The sequence below is a fragment of the Astyanax mexicanus genome, chromosome 5 (genome assembly GCF_023375975.1).
Source record: "Astyanax mexicanus isolate ESR-SI-001 chromosome 5, AstMex3_surface, whole genome shotgun sequence".
Lineage (NCBI taxonomy): Eukaryota > Metazoa > Chordata > Actinopteri > Characiformes > Acestrorhamphidae > Astyanax > Astyanax mexicanus.
This window is the reverse complement of record NC_064412.1, coordinates 53,739,566-53,756,019: the sequence shown is the minus strand read 5'-3', so window position 1 is coordinate 53,756,019 and position 16,454 is coordinate 53,739,566. Positions and strand designations below refer to the sequence as shown.

The window sequence follows — 16,454 nt, the reverse complement described above, 5'->3', positions numbered from 1 at the left end:
TTATGATAACAATACAATAGATACAAAATTAATGTTGTCTTCCATAACACGAACTAGGCACTTAATATGGCCTTAAAGTCTAAGTTGTTCATTAGAGCACACGACTCCAAAGATACGTCACCTGATTACCTATCCAATCAGCTGCTCCCTTCTGCTTTTAAATAACAAACACTCATTCAGTACCCAACATCCTTTCCCACCACATCCAGGCTGCTCCTCACACCTTATCCAAGCTATTCATCTTATCAACCAGCTCTTTTTTGTTTAAGGTGCTGTGTTTGAGAAGGAAACCCTTAAAGGGCATAGGGTAGGGTGTTCTCCAGGACCAGGCTTGGGAAGAACTGCTTTAGATGGCACATATGCATTTTATATTAAGATATTTACCTCAAGATATTTGATAAAAAGCCACAATTGACAGTTTCTGCTCACTAACTAAAAATAACACTGCTAAAGAGGACATAATGAATTAGCCAGTAAAACAACTGAGTAGGATGATGTGCTCTTTAAAAAAAAAAAAAAAAGTAAACTCAAAATGTGTCATTTATCACTTTTGAAACTTGAGAGAACTTAATTGAGTTGAGAGAAGATGAATCACTTTAGATGTCTTCATAAAGTAATTCATCTTCACTGATTTAATTTAAAGTTTTGACGCGATCAGCGGAAGAAAGCTTTCATTTTTACAGTATCGACTGTGACTTTTGATGCTGACCTTTAAGGGTGAGAGCGTTGTTTTACACACACATTATGGCTAAGATAATTAGCAATTCATTTATCATGTCTGTGTGAAAGAGGGGGGTTAGACAAGGCTAATGAAATCTTCTCAAAGGGCTAGAACAGTGTCTTCAATGAGAGCAACATCTCTGGCTTTCTGTCAAATGCCCAATAAAACACAGCTCTATCCACTCACTGTCTGCAGCTTTGAAGTCCAGCATGAGCTGAAAGCAGGCATTGTTTTTTGTGACCTCTGTCAGGTGAAAGACTTCTTGGCTTTGAGGCAGGGGATAATTCTGTCTAGCTGTTATTCTGCCCCTGAACAGGCCTTTGGCACTGGGTTAAAGACAAAAAATGGTGTAAGGTCAAGACCTGCGGCATGTTTCTAAGTGAGTATAATTTAAAACAGCAAAATAAAAAAGCAAGATAAAAAAAATATGCAATCAATTTAGACACCTTTATTATAACCTCCCTGTAGCCTGTATCAGCAATGGGTGATACTTAATGCATTTGTTACAAGTGATGTTCACAAGCATTTGGCATTTGAATATTTTAAACCTTTGTAGATTTCCATTGATTAGCTGTAGCCCATCTCTTGTTGCACAGATTATCATAGGCAAGAACATCTACTTATACTATGCATATGTCCATTATAGATATAAGTTTGAGTAAAATGAACATTGTTTTTTTAACTCTATAAACTACAGACAACAATTTTCCCAAATTCCAAATTAAAATATTGTCATTGAGAGCATGTGTTTGCAGAAAAAGAGAAATGGCTGAAATATCAAAAAGATGCAGAGCTTTTAGACCTCAAATAATGCAAAGAAAACAAGTTCATATTAATAAAGTTTTAAGAGTTCATAAATCAATATTTGATGGAATAACCCTGGTTTTTATTCACAGTTTTCATGTATGTTGGCATGTTCCCCTCCACCAGTTTTACACACTGCTTTTGGATAACTTTCCACTCTATTCCAACTATTCCACTCCTGGTGCAAACATTCAAGCAGTTAATTTGGTTTAATGGTTTGTGATCATCCATCTTCCTCTTGGTTATATTCCAAAGCTTTTCAATTTGGTAAAAGCTAAAAAGCTTTCATGGACAGTAGTAACAGTTCCTCCAACAAAAGCTCTGTTTAATGCCTCTGATATTGAAAGAAACGGTGACGGAGCAGGTGTCCCAATACTTTTGCCCATATGAGCAGCGAGCAGAGGCTCGTGTTTCACCCGGAACAGCAGGGGGGAGGGGGAGGGGCCTGTTGCCTGGGAACCGAGAAACGCTTACTGGACAGGAGAAAAGAAACCGGTTAAAAACTAAAAATACTGTTAAACTGCGGATAATTACGGTTATTATTAGCGTTAGTGTATCACAAATACTTAATAAAAACTAGAAACCGGCGATAAATGAGATTGAAAGCATCGTAAAGAAGTGTGAATTTTGTTTTTTTGTTTGTTTTTTTTTTTTATCTCGGACAGATGAGCAGGTAACGTTAATGCCTTTACTGTTCCCTGGATTATTTTTAGAGTTACTGATAAAATAACTTAACTCTGTTTTAATCTAGTTTTTACTGGTAAATCCTCTAAATTACCTTCTCTGTATTGTAAGCTACGTGTTTTACTGTATTACTGGTCGATCCAGGTATTTACACTGCAATTCTGATTAGTTAACTAGCTAGTAACCCCAGGCCTACTTATTTCTAAATAAATTCTAGACTTAAATGATAATTTAAGATGTCTTGAACGTAGATTTGACTAGTAGAAATTATACATTTATATGCAATATATGTGCAGTTTAAAATCACTACAATTATATATATTTATATATATATATATATATATATATATATATATATATATATATATATATATATATATATATATATATATATATATATTATCAATAAACCATTGAATGAATTAACTAACTGTTAACTGTATTAATTGGATAGTTAAAGTTAATATACAATATACAGTACAATACAGTACAAATCATGATCTGACTAGTAATAATAATAATAATAATAATATATTTGAAATATATTTGAATTATAAATCGATAAATAGATAAGGGAAAGTAAAATTTCATGAAAACCAGTGGTAATATATGAGTAGTCAAAATTATATTAAGGAGATACTGTTAATATAATTACTCAGAAAGAATCTATAGCCTAGCTCTGTAAATATGATATTATTAGTAGTAAATATTTCATAGCTGATATCATTAGTTTAATTTAGGGCTAAAATGGCTTTCCATATTTTGTTTGTCATATTTCCCATCTTTCTAGTTTATATAGACCTATTAATAGTGAAGTTTGACCAGTTTATCTGTTCTGTCACTGTTTGCATATTGCAGTTTTATATTTAACTGTTTGCATTTTATTAGGTTATTATGTGTTGGCAACTCCTCAAAAGTTCCAGCACAGGTAAGAATCTGTTTCCTATCCAGACACTATTCTGTTTATGTAATTATATAGACTTTGTATAGGACATATAACAGACATATAATTTAGGTTGATAAATAATATTTTCTTGTAAAAAAAAAAAAAACTACATGGTCTACAAAACTACTTGGCCAAATGACATAGCTAGCTGTGTCTGAAATGGACAGCATTGTGATGAACCCAGAGGATCATGGGAAATCTAAGGCAGCAAAAGATGCATTTGCACTACACTACACAACAAGCAAGACATATTTACTGTAGTTTGAATTCAATTTAGAGATGACTTATGCTACTTTCCTGCATTCAAATACTGCTAGGTCATATATTATATATATTATATATATTATACTGTATTTTAGACACAGCTATTTAATATTTAAGAAATATTTAAGAAAATAAGCACAGCCTCTAAAGCCAATCAAATATAAAATTAAATATTTTTAGCATATTCTAATATTTCACACATTCCACTAAAAAGGCCCAGACCAAACATGGTAGATGTGAAAGCATCCCTAATACTTAATAATACTTTTCACTTTTTACACAAGACTGTTCAGAAATGACCAGTCATTTACTTTCTTTCTTTATTGAATCAGTCCCTTTATTATGCAAATGTTGCTGTTACAAGTGGTAAAATGCTGCTTATGTTGACTCTAGCTTTACTTTACTTTGGAGTGTTTAATATAATCTTTCTTCCAGGGTGCGGAAAAAGTAAAAACAGGAGTCGCCAGCCAAGCAGGTAAGATAATATATATTAAAAATAGAAATAATACACCAGCTATGCCAATAACAACAGCCCCGGAATTGTGGTGTTGTAGTTGTTAGGTATTAACATGCAGTGGCTGAGCGTTTCATTTGTTGAAATATAAGGACTGAGATAATTACTATTGATATTCATGTTGTTGTTTGCAGGGTTTTAGAGAAATTTATCTTGACTGGATTTAATAATTCATAAATTTTTTTTCTTCTCTTTGCAGAGCCAGCAGTAAACAGACCCGCCCACTTAACAAAACCAGTGTAGGTGTCTGCATCTTTAACTGCATATTAATTAAACTGTTTAACAGGAGAATGTTTGCTTTTATAGTTATGTTTGGGGAAAATATATAGAGAAAAAAAAATTCTAACATATTATGATAATCATAAAATATTATCATATTGCTCTCCCTCATGCTTAAGATGAACAAACACGGTCACTCAGTTAATTCTATTAAATGCTGTGTGTGTGTTTTCTGTGCTAGTCAGTGGTCCAATAACATTTTTGGTGTTTTTAGGGCACCCAAATCCCAGCCAGGTGGTCAGACACAGGGGAAGCGTCCTTCAGCGATTTCTGATAGAGGACAGGCCAGAGGAAACTCCAGCAGGTGAATTTGAGAGTTTTGTTATTGCAGAGTGCAGTATACTGGTATATACTGGCATGCCAAAAGTCATGGGATAGCAGTATATAAGTTGATCATAAAGTATTGTATTAGGGAATAGCTTGAAAAGCCCACATCTTTATATGTTGCAAATTGTTATCTTGTGAGTGAGATTAAATAAATACATAACCACTGATAGTAAAAAAAAAGTGCAGTGGGTGTTAATGATTGTGACCTGCGGTGTCTGGCACAAATTGTCCGTGCAAATTCTTTAGCTTTCATGGGACATGGCAAAAGTCATGGGACACATGATATCAGTCCTATGTCAGTGTATTTTGCTCCAGGCAATGCGCAAATTACATTTTTGCAATGATGTGAACACTGCAAAAAACAATTCCAGTATATATCATAAGTCCCTTGTTTTTATGCTATTTTGATATTTTGTATTTTTTATGTCTCCATGTGTGATCTGAAGACATTTCTTGTCTGTATCCTCTGTCTGAGGTCATGAATGTCTGTGGTTTATGGACTGTGGATGCCAGTGGCACTAATTCACTCCAGTAAGCTCTAATACATTTCCTTTTTTTATAATCCCCGACTCCAGGAGAGAGGTGGGTGCTGTTTTACAGGCTTCGTCTCGAACGGATGAAACCACGCATGGAAAAGAAAAATTAGCAAAACAGACGTCTCCTGTCTGCGCAGGTACTGCAGCCACTTCACCCTTCTTTTCATATTAAATACCCTCAGGGGTGCAAAGCATAGAACAAAGTACCATACCATGATTTTCATAAACATGTGCCAATTAGTGCTGTAAGATATGCAAACAGACCCTAGGGCATATTATCACACATGACCAATTTAGGCTTTTAAATAGAAAATAAGATGTAAGATGTTAAACATATGACATATAATAATCCAAAGACCTCCTAATAGCTCTTTTCAACCAAGTAATCCCTGAATTTTTAACTTTCTTTGTTAAGGATTCTTATTTCCCTGTCGTACACCCTGCACGGTGCGTATCATGATGCTCATTGCTATCTTTCACCTGATCAGCAGACTATTTTCATACCTTGCACCTGCGTCCCTAAAATAGAGACAAATAAAAAAGTTTACAAATAAATCTACACCCTTGGACGTGGTGATCTGGAAGTGAGGTGTTTGGCATCTACTGACACTGCCGTGCCAAAAGTATAAGTTGCGAGGTGTTACCTTGTGAGTGAGGCTGAATAAAGGCCTGCGTGCTCATATCAAGGTATTATGTGTGTACAGGGAATACGTCATAGAAGGCATTGCCACCCACTGCGCTGTCCACTCTGGGTGGTAATGCCTTCTATGGCGTATTCTCTGTGATAGTGTCTGGCTAGAATTGTCCATGTAAACAAACATGCCACTCCTCAGCAATTCATAATAATAATAGTCCCATATACCATGACATTTCATATACCAGTGAGTGTTTTAGCATAGTTATGTGTTATATTTACAGTAGAGGAGATTGGAAGAGCAGAATGTGTAGAGAAGGTGCACCAGGATGGACCTGTACTTACAGTACACCAGTCTCTTGGAGTGCCAGTGTGTCCGAATACTCAAAGCACAAGTGAAGAAGAGAGTGAAGATGATGAAGACTGTGGGGAAGATCAAGAAGAAGCTGAACATCATGCTCCCATTGAGCTTCTCGCAGAGGTGAGGAATTTATTCATTACTGTCAGAGAATGGTACACACCTTTTGTTCTTAAATTGTGTTGAACGTAAAAGGAACTGCATCTGCAGGAACTGCATAATGACACAGTTTAACCAATTAAATCTGTGAAATCTGTTTTAAAGTATTTAAAACCTTGTACTACAAATTAAGAGTCAGATTACAACATTAATGTAACTAGCTTGCTAATCTATCAGCTAGTATAGTTGGTCATGTGACTGTACTGTGCCAGACCATTCCTCAATATAAATATGGTGATTTTCTTTTTGCTAATAAATGATATAATATTTGTCACATCTTAAATATGACATAATATGACATATGATGAAATATCTATTTTTCATTTATTTTTACATTTATACATTTATTTATGGCTCTATGTAGAACCATTGTCTTTACCAACATACACTACAGGGCCCTTTGGGAGTGTACCTACTGAATAATATCAACGATGTAATATTATTTTACACATAAATCATAGATATTGATATTTTAAGCAGCTCTTTAATGAGGATGCTAATGCTATCCTGTTTATGTGCTGTTTCATTCAGTTCCTTAAGGCTGTGATGGGAAAGGATTACCCACTGGCAAAGAAACTCTGTCAGATGAGTGAGTAACACCTATTAATGGACTTATGTTTTATGTGTTGTATTTTTATATTAGTTTATAATCAGGTCAGTAATGTGAATCACTGTCCAATTGTTTTCTACTAGATTTGTAGCATTGCTGTAAGGGTTTGATTGCATTCAGCATTCACAAGAATTGTTAGTGTGTTAGTTAGTGAGGTCCTGATGTTGGATGATCACTGTCCCACTTCTACGTACCTACAACTTCCTAGCTCATCCCAAACGAATTGTATAGAGCTCTATCATTCCTGATAACACAGATCCACTGCTCTACAGCTCAATGCTGGGAGCTCTATACCCCTCTAGCTGGTGCATGGCATTAGACATAGTTCCAATATGTCTGTGTTTATCTGCCGCAGGGATTAAACAAGCTGTATATATGTATTAGCAAGGGTGGCTACGTAAAGCAGCTGAATGCATTCATTAGAAGGGGTGTCTACAAACATTTGGACAAATAGTGTTTTAAAAAAAATAAAACAGCCTGTTTTGAAGGAAATAGATAAAAGAAAAATATGATATTAATACTGTAAAACAAACTTCTGTATGTTTATTTGTAGCTTTGGATCTGTCCCTCCTGGTCGTGTGATTTTATTTTATTTATTTTATATGTGACTTATTCTCTGCTTTTTATTTTCTTTCAGTTCTTATTTATGAACCGGAAAACCCAGAGGCCAAGCACTTTCTCCCACTGATCGAAGAGAGGATGCTGATAGGTTTGATTATATTCTTTTTATTTTATCTTTTTTATCTACCTCCAGAAATAATACATATTGCAATCATTATAATAATTCTAACCAGTTATTTTGTCATTTTGCAAACTTCTAAATCATCATTAGAATTAGTACTTTTGTACTAACATTCTACATTTTATAAATACACTTACTGAGAAAATCACACTGACATACTTGACAGCTGGTGTGTTTTATCAGTGATGAAACAGCATAACACCCAGGCCTGGCTTACCTGTGGCCCCCAGACAATAACTGATTATGAACTAAATGCATCGACAAATTATGTAAAAGGCTGTTCAAAGTCTATTAAAATAAGCAAAATATATAATGAAAGTCTTCTGAAACTTTATATAAAAAAATGTTTTCTCATCTGTTTCCTATTAGAAGAAGCACAAACCTCCAGCTGTGAGGACAACAAATCTGATGAGAACGGAGATGATAGCGAGGATGGTGAAGATAATGATGATGATAGCGACGACAGTGAGGGCGACAGTGGTGATAATGATGACGATGATGAAGACTCGAGTAGCACTGATTCGGATGGAGAATTCACAGACAGTAGCTCATCAGCATCTGATGAAAAGGAGGAAGACATCAGCCAGTGAAGAAGATCAGCACCCCTCCTCCATAGCTGTGAGGACTGTGCATTTATGACAAGCATTACCAGCTTTTGTAGATCTTTTAGATGCCTTTGCCTTAACATTTAATCTAATTTGAATTATTTTGTTTCTTGAAAAGCATCTCAGTTGCTCACTTTTCTGTATGATCTCAGTGTAAATAAATACAATTACACACCACACACACCAAACAGCTATGAATGTACATGAATATACCTAATACAAATAAATACTTATTTTGTGCAGACAACAGTGATGTTTGTGTGTTCTTTTAAATGAACATATTCACTTTATGAAGGGGATAATAGTACTTTAATTACAGTATTTAAGCACACCAGATGTGTTGTCAGCTAAGTAAGCATGTCTGTTATATGTAGTACTGTGTAAATACTGGCAAATAACCTGCCTGTGCTGGAGAAATGGGGCAGCAATACATATTAAGCTTAATTAACAGCACAAGTAAGTAGTGAAACCTTACTGAATGCTATATAGGTTAGAAACAAATGGCTTGTTTTGGCAGCATATTTACACATTAGATCATGTTTACCATGTTATTAAACAGGAAACATACCAGGAAGATTAAATCCACCCATTCGTTTACCAATCAGCCTTTCCATAAACATTTCCACCAATCCAGCCTTGCCACAAATAATTAAATCCAACATCCACAAACTATCTATCTAATTATTTCTGTTCATCAGTTCACACATCTGCACTTTCATCCATCTCTTCAACTGTGACCTATACACACTCATCACATCTTATCCATACACATTAGTTCTTCATTCATCTAGTCACCTTATTTTGCATACATGTGCATCTATTTCCTGTCTAATCTTTAACCATTCACCCTTTCATCTGCCCATAAATACCCATGCATCTGCCAATCAATCCATTATTCAGTCATCCATTCATCACACTCATTCATCCATCCAGCCACTTAACTCTTTACCCATCCAAAGATTCCTCCACCCCTTTTCTATTAACCATTTACCTGTTAATTCACCCAACTAATAAGCATTCATCCACCCATCTACCCAATTTTACTTTCAGAAATTCATCCCCATCCACCCGCTAATTTATCCATGCTTCCACTTATCAATCCATCATACATCCATTCATTTTCATATAACAAATCATCCACTCATTCAATCATCCACCCATCTATTCAGCCGTGCAATCATTTATTCATCCCCTATCCATTTTTTAAGCGTTCATTCACTATTCATCCATATTCTCAATCATCTACTCTATATCAGACAGTTTACCCATTCATCCAATCACCTACTCATCATCTAACCATCCATTCCTTCATTCAAACATCTACCTAATCATTTATCCTTCCCATATCCATCCAGTTGCCATTCATCTATTCAATCCATCAGTTCATCATTCATACATAGATACATATTCCTAATCATACATCCATCCATTTTCTGCTCATCCATCAGCTCATCCATTCACTTTTGTCTTCTCTCCTCCTCTATTCTTCCATCTGCTCATCCATCCTATCACATTCCTGTAACACTATAGTGCAGCACATCTTTCTTGATGTAAAACCACCAGGATATTAAACTCTATAAAACAGCATATTTCTTAGACGTTTTAGATGCTGAGTCAGCTTGTTATTAATGTTATGATAGACAGTTACACAATGTATATTTTATACGCAAAACAAAAATAAATATTGTGCCTTACAAAACAAAGCATTTGGTTGTGACTTTTGTGAACAGTGAACATTTAGGTACCCTCTATTGACCTCAGCATTAATGCTGATGATTCAGCAGCTGAAGATAATGTATGCAGGCTGTAAACACTGAGTTTGACTTTATTCGGACTGACTCGTATTTTTGGGAGCGCGCGGGCTGTAGATCAGCTTCATATAGAAATAGACTGGTTCTCTGTCGTCCCCTGCTGGTCTCTGTGGTTTTAACGGGCTCCGGAACGTTAACAGGCGAATACGCAGCATGATGATTTAATGAAAAATATTTTGTGTAAAGTTGGGCTGTAAAACTTGATGCTATACAGCAGCTCCACAGCAATGACATATTTCAGTGTTTTACTGTTAAAAAATATATAGAAAAAAAACTAAAATTATGAGAACAAACAAAGAACAAAGAGTGTTCAATAAAACAATTACGATTTTCTTCTCAGGACCCCCACCCTCCCTCTCTCTCTTTCTCTCTCTCTCTCTCTCTGAAAGGTGAAACTTCTTGGGTGCGTGGGTGGTTGGGTGTGTATTAATTGCCCCTCAGACAGCGCGTGTGTGTGGCCCCTGTGTTAGAGCCCAGCCTGCAGCAGAGGTGTGAGGAGCTGCTGGTGAGTCACGGGCGCGCGCTGGAGGGATAAATAGCGCGGATTGCGGAGCTGAAGGAAGAAATAATCCAGATGCGCGAGACACACCGAGATTAAACCGAGCTGATCTCATTCTTACAGGGAGCTATTTTTTAACACAGGATCAGGACTGAACCAGGTCTGAATTTGGGCTGAACAAGGACTGAATAAGAGCATCATACAGACGCACTTCGAGCTGGAGGAAAAAGTCTGCACACCTGTACCTGCGAACACGGTAAAGAAAATGGAAAGCAGATTTGCTGGAATGCTTTCAGCGTCTGTTTTTTTACGATTTACCATTTAGAATTTACGATTCTTAATCACTGATTTACCATTCTGTGATAATTATACGTCACAGATTTGTATTATGAGTTTTAAATTAGAATTTCATTTATCGTGTTCTGTTAAATGTTTAATTATCGTTTTTGACGTTTATTCGCGTATCTGTGTTAGTCTTTAATGCATTTGATAGTTTATTTTAGGATTGTCTCATTAAATTATATCTGTGTTTATTTTCTTATATTTTTACGATTTCAGAATTTAATTAATCGTTTTCAATGTGTCTCTTATGATTATATCAGAGTTGATTGGTTGTGATGATCGGTCAGTTAGTACTGTATTTTTTTTTTTAGTGCTTGATTTATGACTGTTATTGTTGTAGCTATTTATTCTGTCTCCTGAGATTGATGATGTTTAGTAATCTGTTTTTATATTTATTATATTTGTGTTTGATTTATTATTCTTAATGTTGGTTCGCATTATTGACAGCTCTGACCGAGTGTGTATCTCTTCAGCCTCATTTAAAGCCCACAGCTCATTTCCCACCTGAGTGGCAGCGTTCGTGTTCAGCCTGCGTGCGTGTGTCTGTGCGCGCGCGCGCGCGTGTGTGTATGCCTTTATTCAGCCATGCGGCTCAGCACACCCATTAGTACAGTCGTTTATTTCCAATATTTCAATGTTTCAAAGTTTCAGTGAAGTTCCATCAAAAGCGACCTAGATAAATAAAAAAAGATAGAAAGAAGAAAGAAAACTGAATTCTGATTATTTCTACGCGAATTAATTAAATAATGTGTTGATTTTTTTGGAGTGTGTTTTATTTTTGAAGAAGAGTCAAAAAATGTTTATTATGGGCTATATGTGTGTTTTCGTTTAAGAGACTAGCGTTTTGCAGCTTGACCTGAATGGGTTTGATTGTTGTATAAAATGTTGCGTAAAATAATCGATTATTGTTTATTGATGAAATGGTTAACGACGCAATGGGCTAAAGCGTCACCTTTTGTGAAGATACAAATGTGCGTGTTTCTGTATGTCTGTCTGTGTGTGTGCATGTGTTTGTGTTGGGTGTGTGAATGAGACGTTTTTGTTAGCCCTGTGCGTTCGTGTGAAACGATGCAGAGAGTGTGTGAGTGTAACTCTGTGTCTCTGTGTGTTTGTGTGCGCGCGTGTGTGTGTGTGTGCGCGCGGGTTTGTGTTCTGCAGGTTTGTGATGGCAGCCTCTTCGTCCTCTTCCTGCGATCCTCAGTTGGACCCAAACACAGCTAATGTACGACCACCTCCAGCAGGTACACACGACCACCTGTACAAAGTCAAACACTGTAGATACTACTAAATTATAAACCAGAAATAAACAAACACAAAGTAATAACAACAGTATAATAATAATAATAATAATAATAATAATAATAATAATAATAATAATAATAATAATAATAAATGGACGGAGGTTTTAATTATATTTTAAACTTTTATAATGCTAGCAAATATTAGGAGTCATTATATAGATTTGTATTCTATAATATTTTAATAACAACACCAATTTTAAAATAATACTTAAAAAATGTTAGTGATTTTAAATTGTAATAAATACGTAGACATAGAGTATATTTGTATATTTGTGAGTTGTAGATCTGAATTAAAATCAAGGTTACAATATAACATTGTGTTTTTACGTAGCTATTCAGTCCGCTGCACCTTTATATGTTGTAGGGTGTTTTTTTTACTTTCTTTCCAGTTTTATGCTAAAAGCACAGAACGAGAAATGGCCGATAATTGCCGACAATTATCGAAAATTACTGAAATTGACTGAAATTAGCCGCTATTACAGCCTGAATAAATTCACAATACTGCTACATTTCTACTTTCATTCTAAACAAAGAGCCATGTGGGCTGTTGTTGTAGCGCAGATTAAAAATCTAATGTGAACATATTTAGATTTTTTTCTGTTTAAGGGCATTTCTATTTGTGCTCAAATAAAGTTGCCTTAATGAGAGATGACGGCGTTGCTTAGGAACGGTGATGCTCCGCCCTTCAGGCTAAACACGGTTGGACACCGTAATTCGGGGTAATTTTCACAGAGAGGGAGAGGGAGAAAAAGGTGAAAGAGAGAGAGGGAGGGAGACAGGCAGGGAGAGAGAGAGAGAGAGAGAGAGTAACAGTAAGCATATACATCCCCTCCCACTATGAAAACGAATTATCATAGGCCTGTGTACATTAAATAAGCTTCAAACAAAAGTTGAATACATAAATAAACAAATAATTTCAAAATGTGGGGGTATTTTTAATTATTTAAAAATATATATAATTATAATTGTATACAATATAATTGTATGTTTAAAATTATGTGTGTATTTTTTGCTGCTGAATTTCCATTTATGCTTTTGTGCATTTACTCAATTTATTTGTTAACTTTCATTCACAATGTAGCTCGCTCACTCTCTCACTCGTCCACTTACTCCTTTTTACTCCCTCACTTTCATTCGTTATCTACTTCACTCATTCAGTACCTCACTCACATTTTTTCACTCTCTCAATCCTTCAAGCTCTCTTTCAATTTCATGTCTCACCTTAGCTTAAGCTATATAAACGTGTGTACATGTGTGTGTATGCGTGCGTGTGTGTTTGTGTAGTAACGCTTCATTTCGTCTTTAGCTCGTGCGCGTCCGTGCTGCTCCATTTCATGCGCTTCCGTCTCAATCAATCAATCTATCAGTCAATCGATCGATCAATCGCTCAGTGCGTGCATGTTTGTGTGTGTGTGCGTGTGTGTTGTAGCGGGTGACGGGTGGTACGGGGTCGCGCACGGCTGCACGAGGAAGCTGGGGATGAAGATTTGCGGTAAGTGGCCCAAAACTTCCCCCCTCCGAGCAGTGTTCAACATCACACTCAGTACACCATCATCTAGAGCTGCAGGGTTTGAGTAGAATGGTTTGTGTAAATGGAGAGTCTCCAGACGGGTATGAGCAGATTCGTTTAAGTAGAGGGGTCGTAGTTAAGAATTTTTAAGGGTTTGAGTAGAGGAGTTTACGTAAGACTTTAAATAGTAGGGTTTGAGTAGAGCGGTTTGAGTAGAGAAGTTTGAGTAAAGGATTTGAGAGGTCTTTAGCAGAGATGTATACCTGTCTTGAGCAGAGGCGTTTGAGTAAAGAGGTTTGAATAGATGGGCCTCTGCAAAAAAAGGGTTAGGCAGTAGGGTTTTAAAAAAGGGGTTGAGTAGAAGAGTTTAGATAGAGGGCTTTTAGAATAATTTGAAGAGCAGTATCTAAACCAATAGATGGGGATTGGTGCTTTCAGCTAAGGGGTTTTAGTAGAAGGGGATTAAGCAAAGGGGTTAAACAGAGGGGTTTGAGTAGAGTGGCTGCATCAGAGGGTTTTCAGCAAAGGGGATTGAGCATTGAGTAGAGAGTTTTAAGAAGAGGGGCATGAGTAGAGGGGTTTGATCAGACATGTTTAAGTAAGATTTGGAAGTTTGGAGGCTTCAACAATAGGTTTGAGTAGATAGGATTCAGCAGAGGGGGTTGAGTAAAGGGATTTGAGCAGAAAGGTACGAGGGGTTGAGCAGTAGAGTGGTTTGAGCAAAGTGGTTTTAGTAGAGGTTTGTAAAGGGGTTTGAGGGGGATTTAAGTAGAGAGAGTCTTAAGCAGAGGAGCTTGAGTAGAGGGATTGGATTATAGAGGTGTGAGTAGAGGAGTTTGAGTAGTGGGGTATCAGCAAAGGGGCTTCAGTGGAGTTTGAGTAGGGGTTTGAGTAGTGAGATATCAGAAAAGAGGCTTCATTGGGGTTTGAGTAGGGGTACAAAAGCGTTGGTAACGTCAAATATTGATGATATGTGATTAATTAGAGAGGAGTCTCCACTCCAGCTCGTTGAATTGAGAATGGTGAATGGAGCCCCATTACTCCACAGATCCACTGATACATCGCATTTTGAAACAATAAAGAAAAATACTGAAAACCCATTTCTGAAGAAAAGTAAAGCTCTCAATATTTGCTTAGTCAGGCTTCTGAAGAATTGAAACCGACTGTGTGTAAAATGAAAATTAGAAGAAACCGCTTCCCAAAAAAGCGCTTTTCGTGTGCCGCGGCTGATTAACTGGGGCAGGAAAACGTTACCGCCTCTTTAAGATTCGTTTCACAGGGTACGCACTGCTTTATACCAGACTGCACCTGCCTCTTAACTGCTTCATAAATGCCCCTCTGAGACTCCAGCTCCAGCGGGGAGGAGGGGTCGGAATTACCCCTTCAGTTCCAGACAGGGCAATTCAAGGCGCATAGTTACAGTATGATTATTCTAAAATTCGGAATTTTACAATGTTTACAATTATAGCAGACGAATAGATACGTTTTAATATCGCTTTGGTTTATGTAAACTTTTACTTTAGTATATTTATTTAAATTAAATAAAGCCAGGTAAAACTGTTATCACATTAAGTATTTTTTTGAACTGACAATTGAATCTTTTTAGATAGATAGATAGATAGATAGATAGATAGATAGATAGATAGATAGATAGATAGATAGATAGATAGATAGATAGATAGATAGAAATATTTGTTTTGCATTTGCATTCATTCAATGCATTTGAATGAAATAAAATCAGTTAAACAGCATGTTACCACTGCCGTTAATTATGTTTGAACTGTAATTCATGGTGTATAAATAGATGGATTTTTGCAGAGTTTCACTCATTATTTCTTTGTTTATTTTTCAGTTATTTTACAGTCAATGTACATGGGGTTCTAAAAAGTTCTTACTATACATCAACAACGGCCTGAAAAAAGTTTTTTTCTGAGTGGTTGACCATCAGCAGAGCGAATATGCACTGCGCCACGAAAAAAAAATGATGAACGTGTGATTCGTGACAGACTAATGTGAGTTCAATAGTTTTAATATGTTTAATTTTTTAATGTCTCTATTTTTTTAAGTATAACTGATGTTCCTGAAACGACCTTCGACTGTTCCTGCGCTTCTCTTAAATTACAACCATTTATACATTTACTGAATGCTTGGAAATAATTGTATTTTGTATACGCACTATAAAAATATCTAAAAATAACTGTCCAGCACATAAGATGACACATGATCCGAGAACATCAGATTAGCCGTGAGTCCTCTGAGGTTTTAACCGGTAATAAACTCATTGATGTTCAGATTTACAGCTCGGAACATCCCCGCTCTTATCAGCTTCAGCTTCAATAGGGCAGACTCTCTGTTTCGGCTTCTGTTTTGTGTGATAATACAGATACCGAAGATGATAATCAATGTCCACTGGGACAAGTGTGAAGCTCAAGGGAGCCCTTCCCATTTAATTTGGGAAAATTGGCCTTTTTCACGGTGTCACTCATTCACAGAGGCACATCTTATACTCATTCTAATCGAAAAGAAAGAGCGTTTTAAAACAATTCTAATTTAATACAGTTTCCTTGAGACCCACGAACGATATTTGTATAGTTTTGCTGGTATTATGTTTTGTTGGCATTACATTTATAATAAAATTTGATTAGCTTTGTCACCATATGTTTAAATCATATGTGGTGTTTTTTTCAGGTAAAAACACTCATATTGCTGAGATAAATAGATTAGTGTAATTTGCTTTGGTGCAAATTAAAACTTTTGCACAGTACTGTATTTAAATGAACTTCGCTCTAATTTGCCCGTATTGTATTT

At 36.1% G+C, this 16,454-nt stretch overlaps 2 protein-coding genes across 3 annotated transcripts in view; both read left to right on the top strand.

The window, feature by feature from the left end:
* Positions 1–1,962: 1,962 nt before the first annotated feature.
* Positions 1,963–8,430, top strand: erich2 (glutamate-rich 2). Its single transcript, XM_007244146.4, has 10 exons — positions 1,963–2,198; positions 3,098–3,137; positions 3,855–3,894; positions 4,133–4,172; positions 4,427–4,516; positions 5,115–5,212; positions 5,994–6,190; positions 6,758–6,815; positions 7,474–7,545; positions 7,948–8,430. Exons 1-10 carry the CDS (start codon positions 2,191–2,193, stop codon positions 8,166–8,168), a joined length of 864 nt encoding a protein of 287 aa, XP_007244208.3. The 5' UTR covers positions 1,963–2,190; the 3' UTR covers positions 8,169–8,430.
* Positions 8,431–10,419: 1,989 nt separating this feature from the next.
* The window catches only part of gad1b (glutamate decarboxylase 1b), a 28,461-nt gene continuing 22,426 nt past the window's right edge, over positions 10,420–16,454 (top strand). The window contains exons 1-3 of one of the 2 annotated variants that reach the window (XM_007244143.4): positions 10,420–10,749; positions 11,994–12,076; positions 13,566–13,628. In XM_007244143.4, the coding sequence (XP_007244205.2) occupies positions 12,001–12,076; positions 13,566–13,628 (139 nt within the window). In that variant the 5' untranslated portion in view covers positions 10,420–10,749; positions 11,994–12,000. The remainder of the gene's footprint in view (positions 10,750–11,993; positions 12,077–13,565; positions 13,629–16,454) is intronic. The other variant, XM_007244144.4, reaches the window with a different exon arrangement.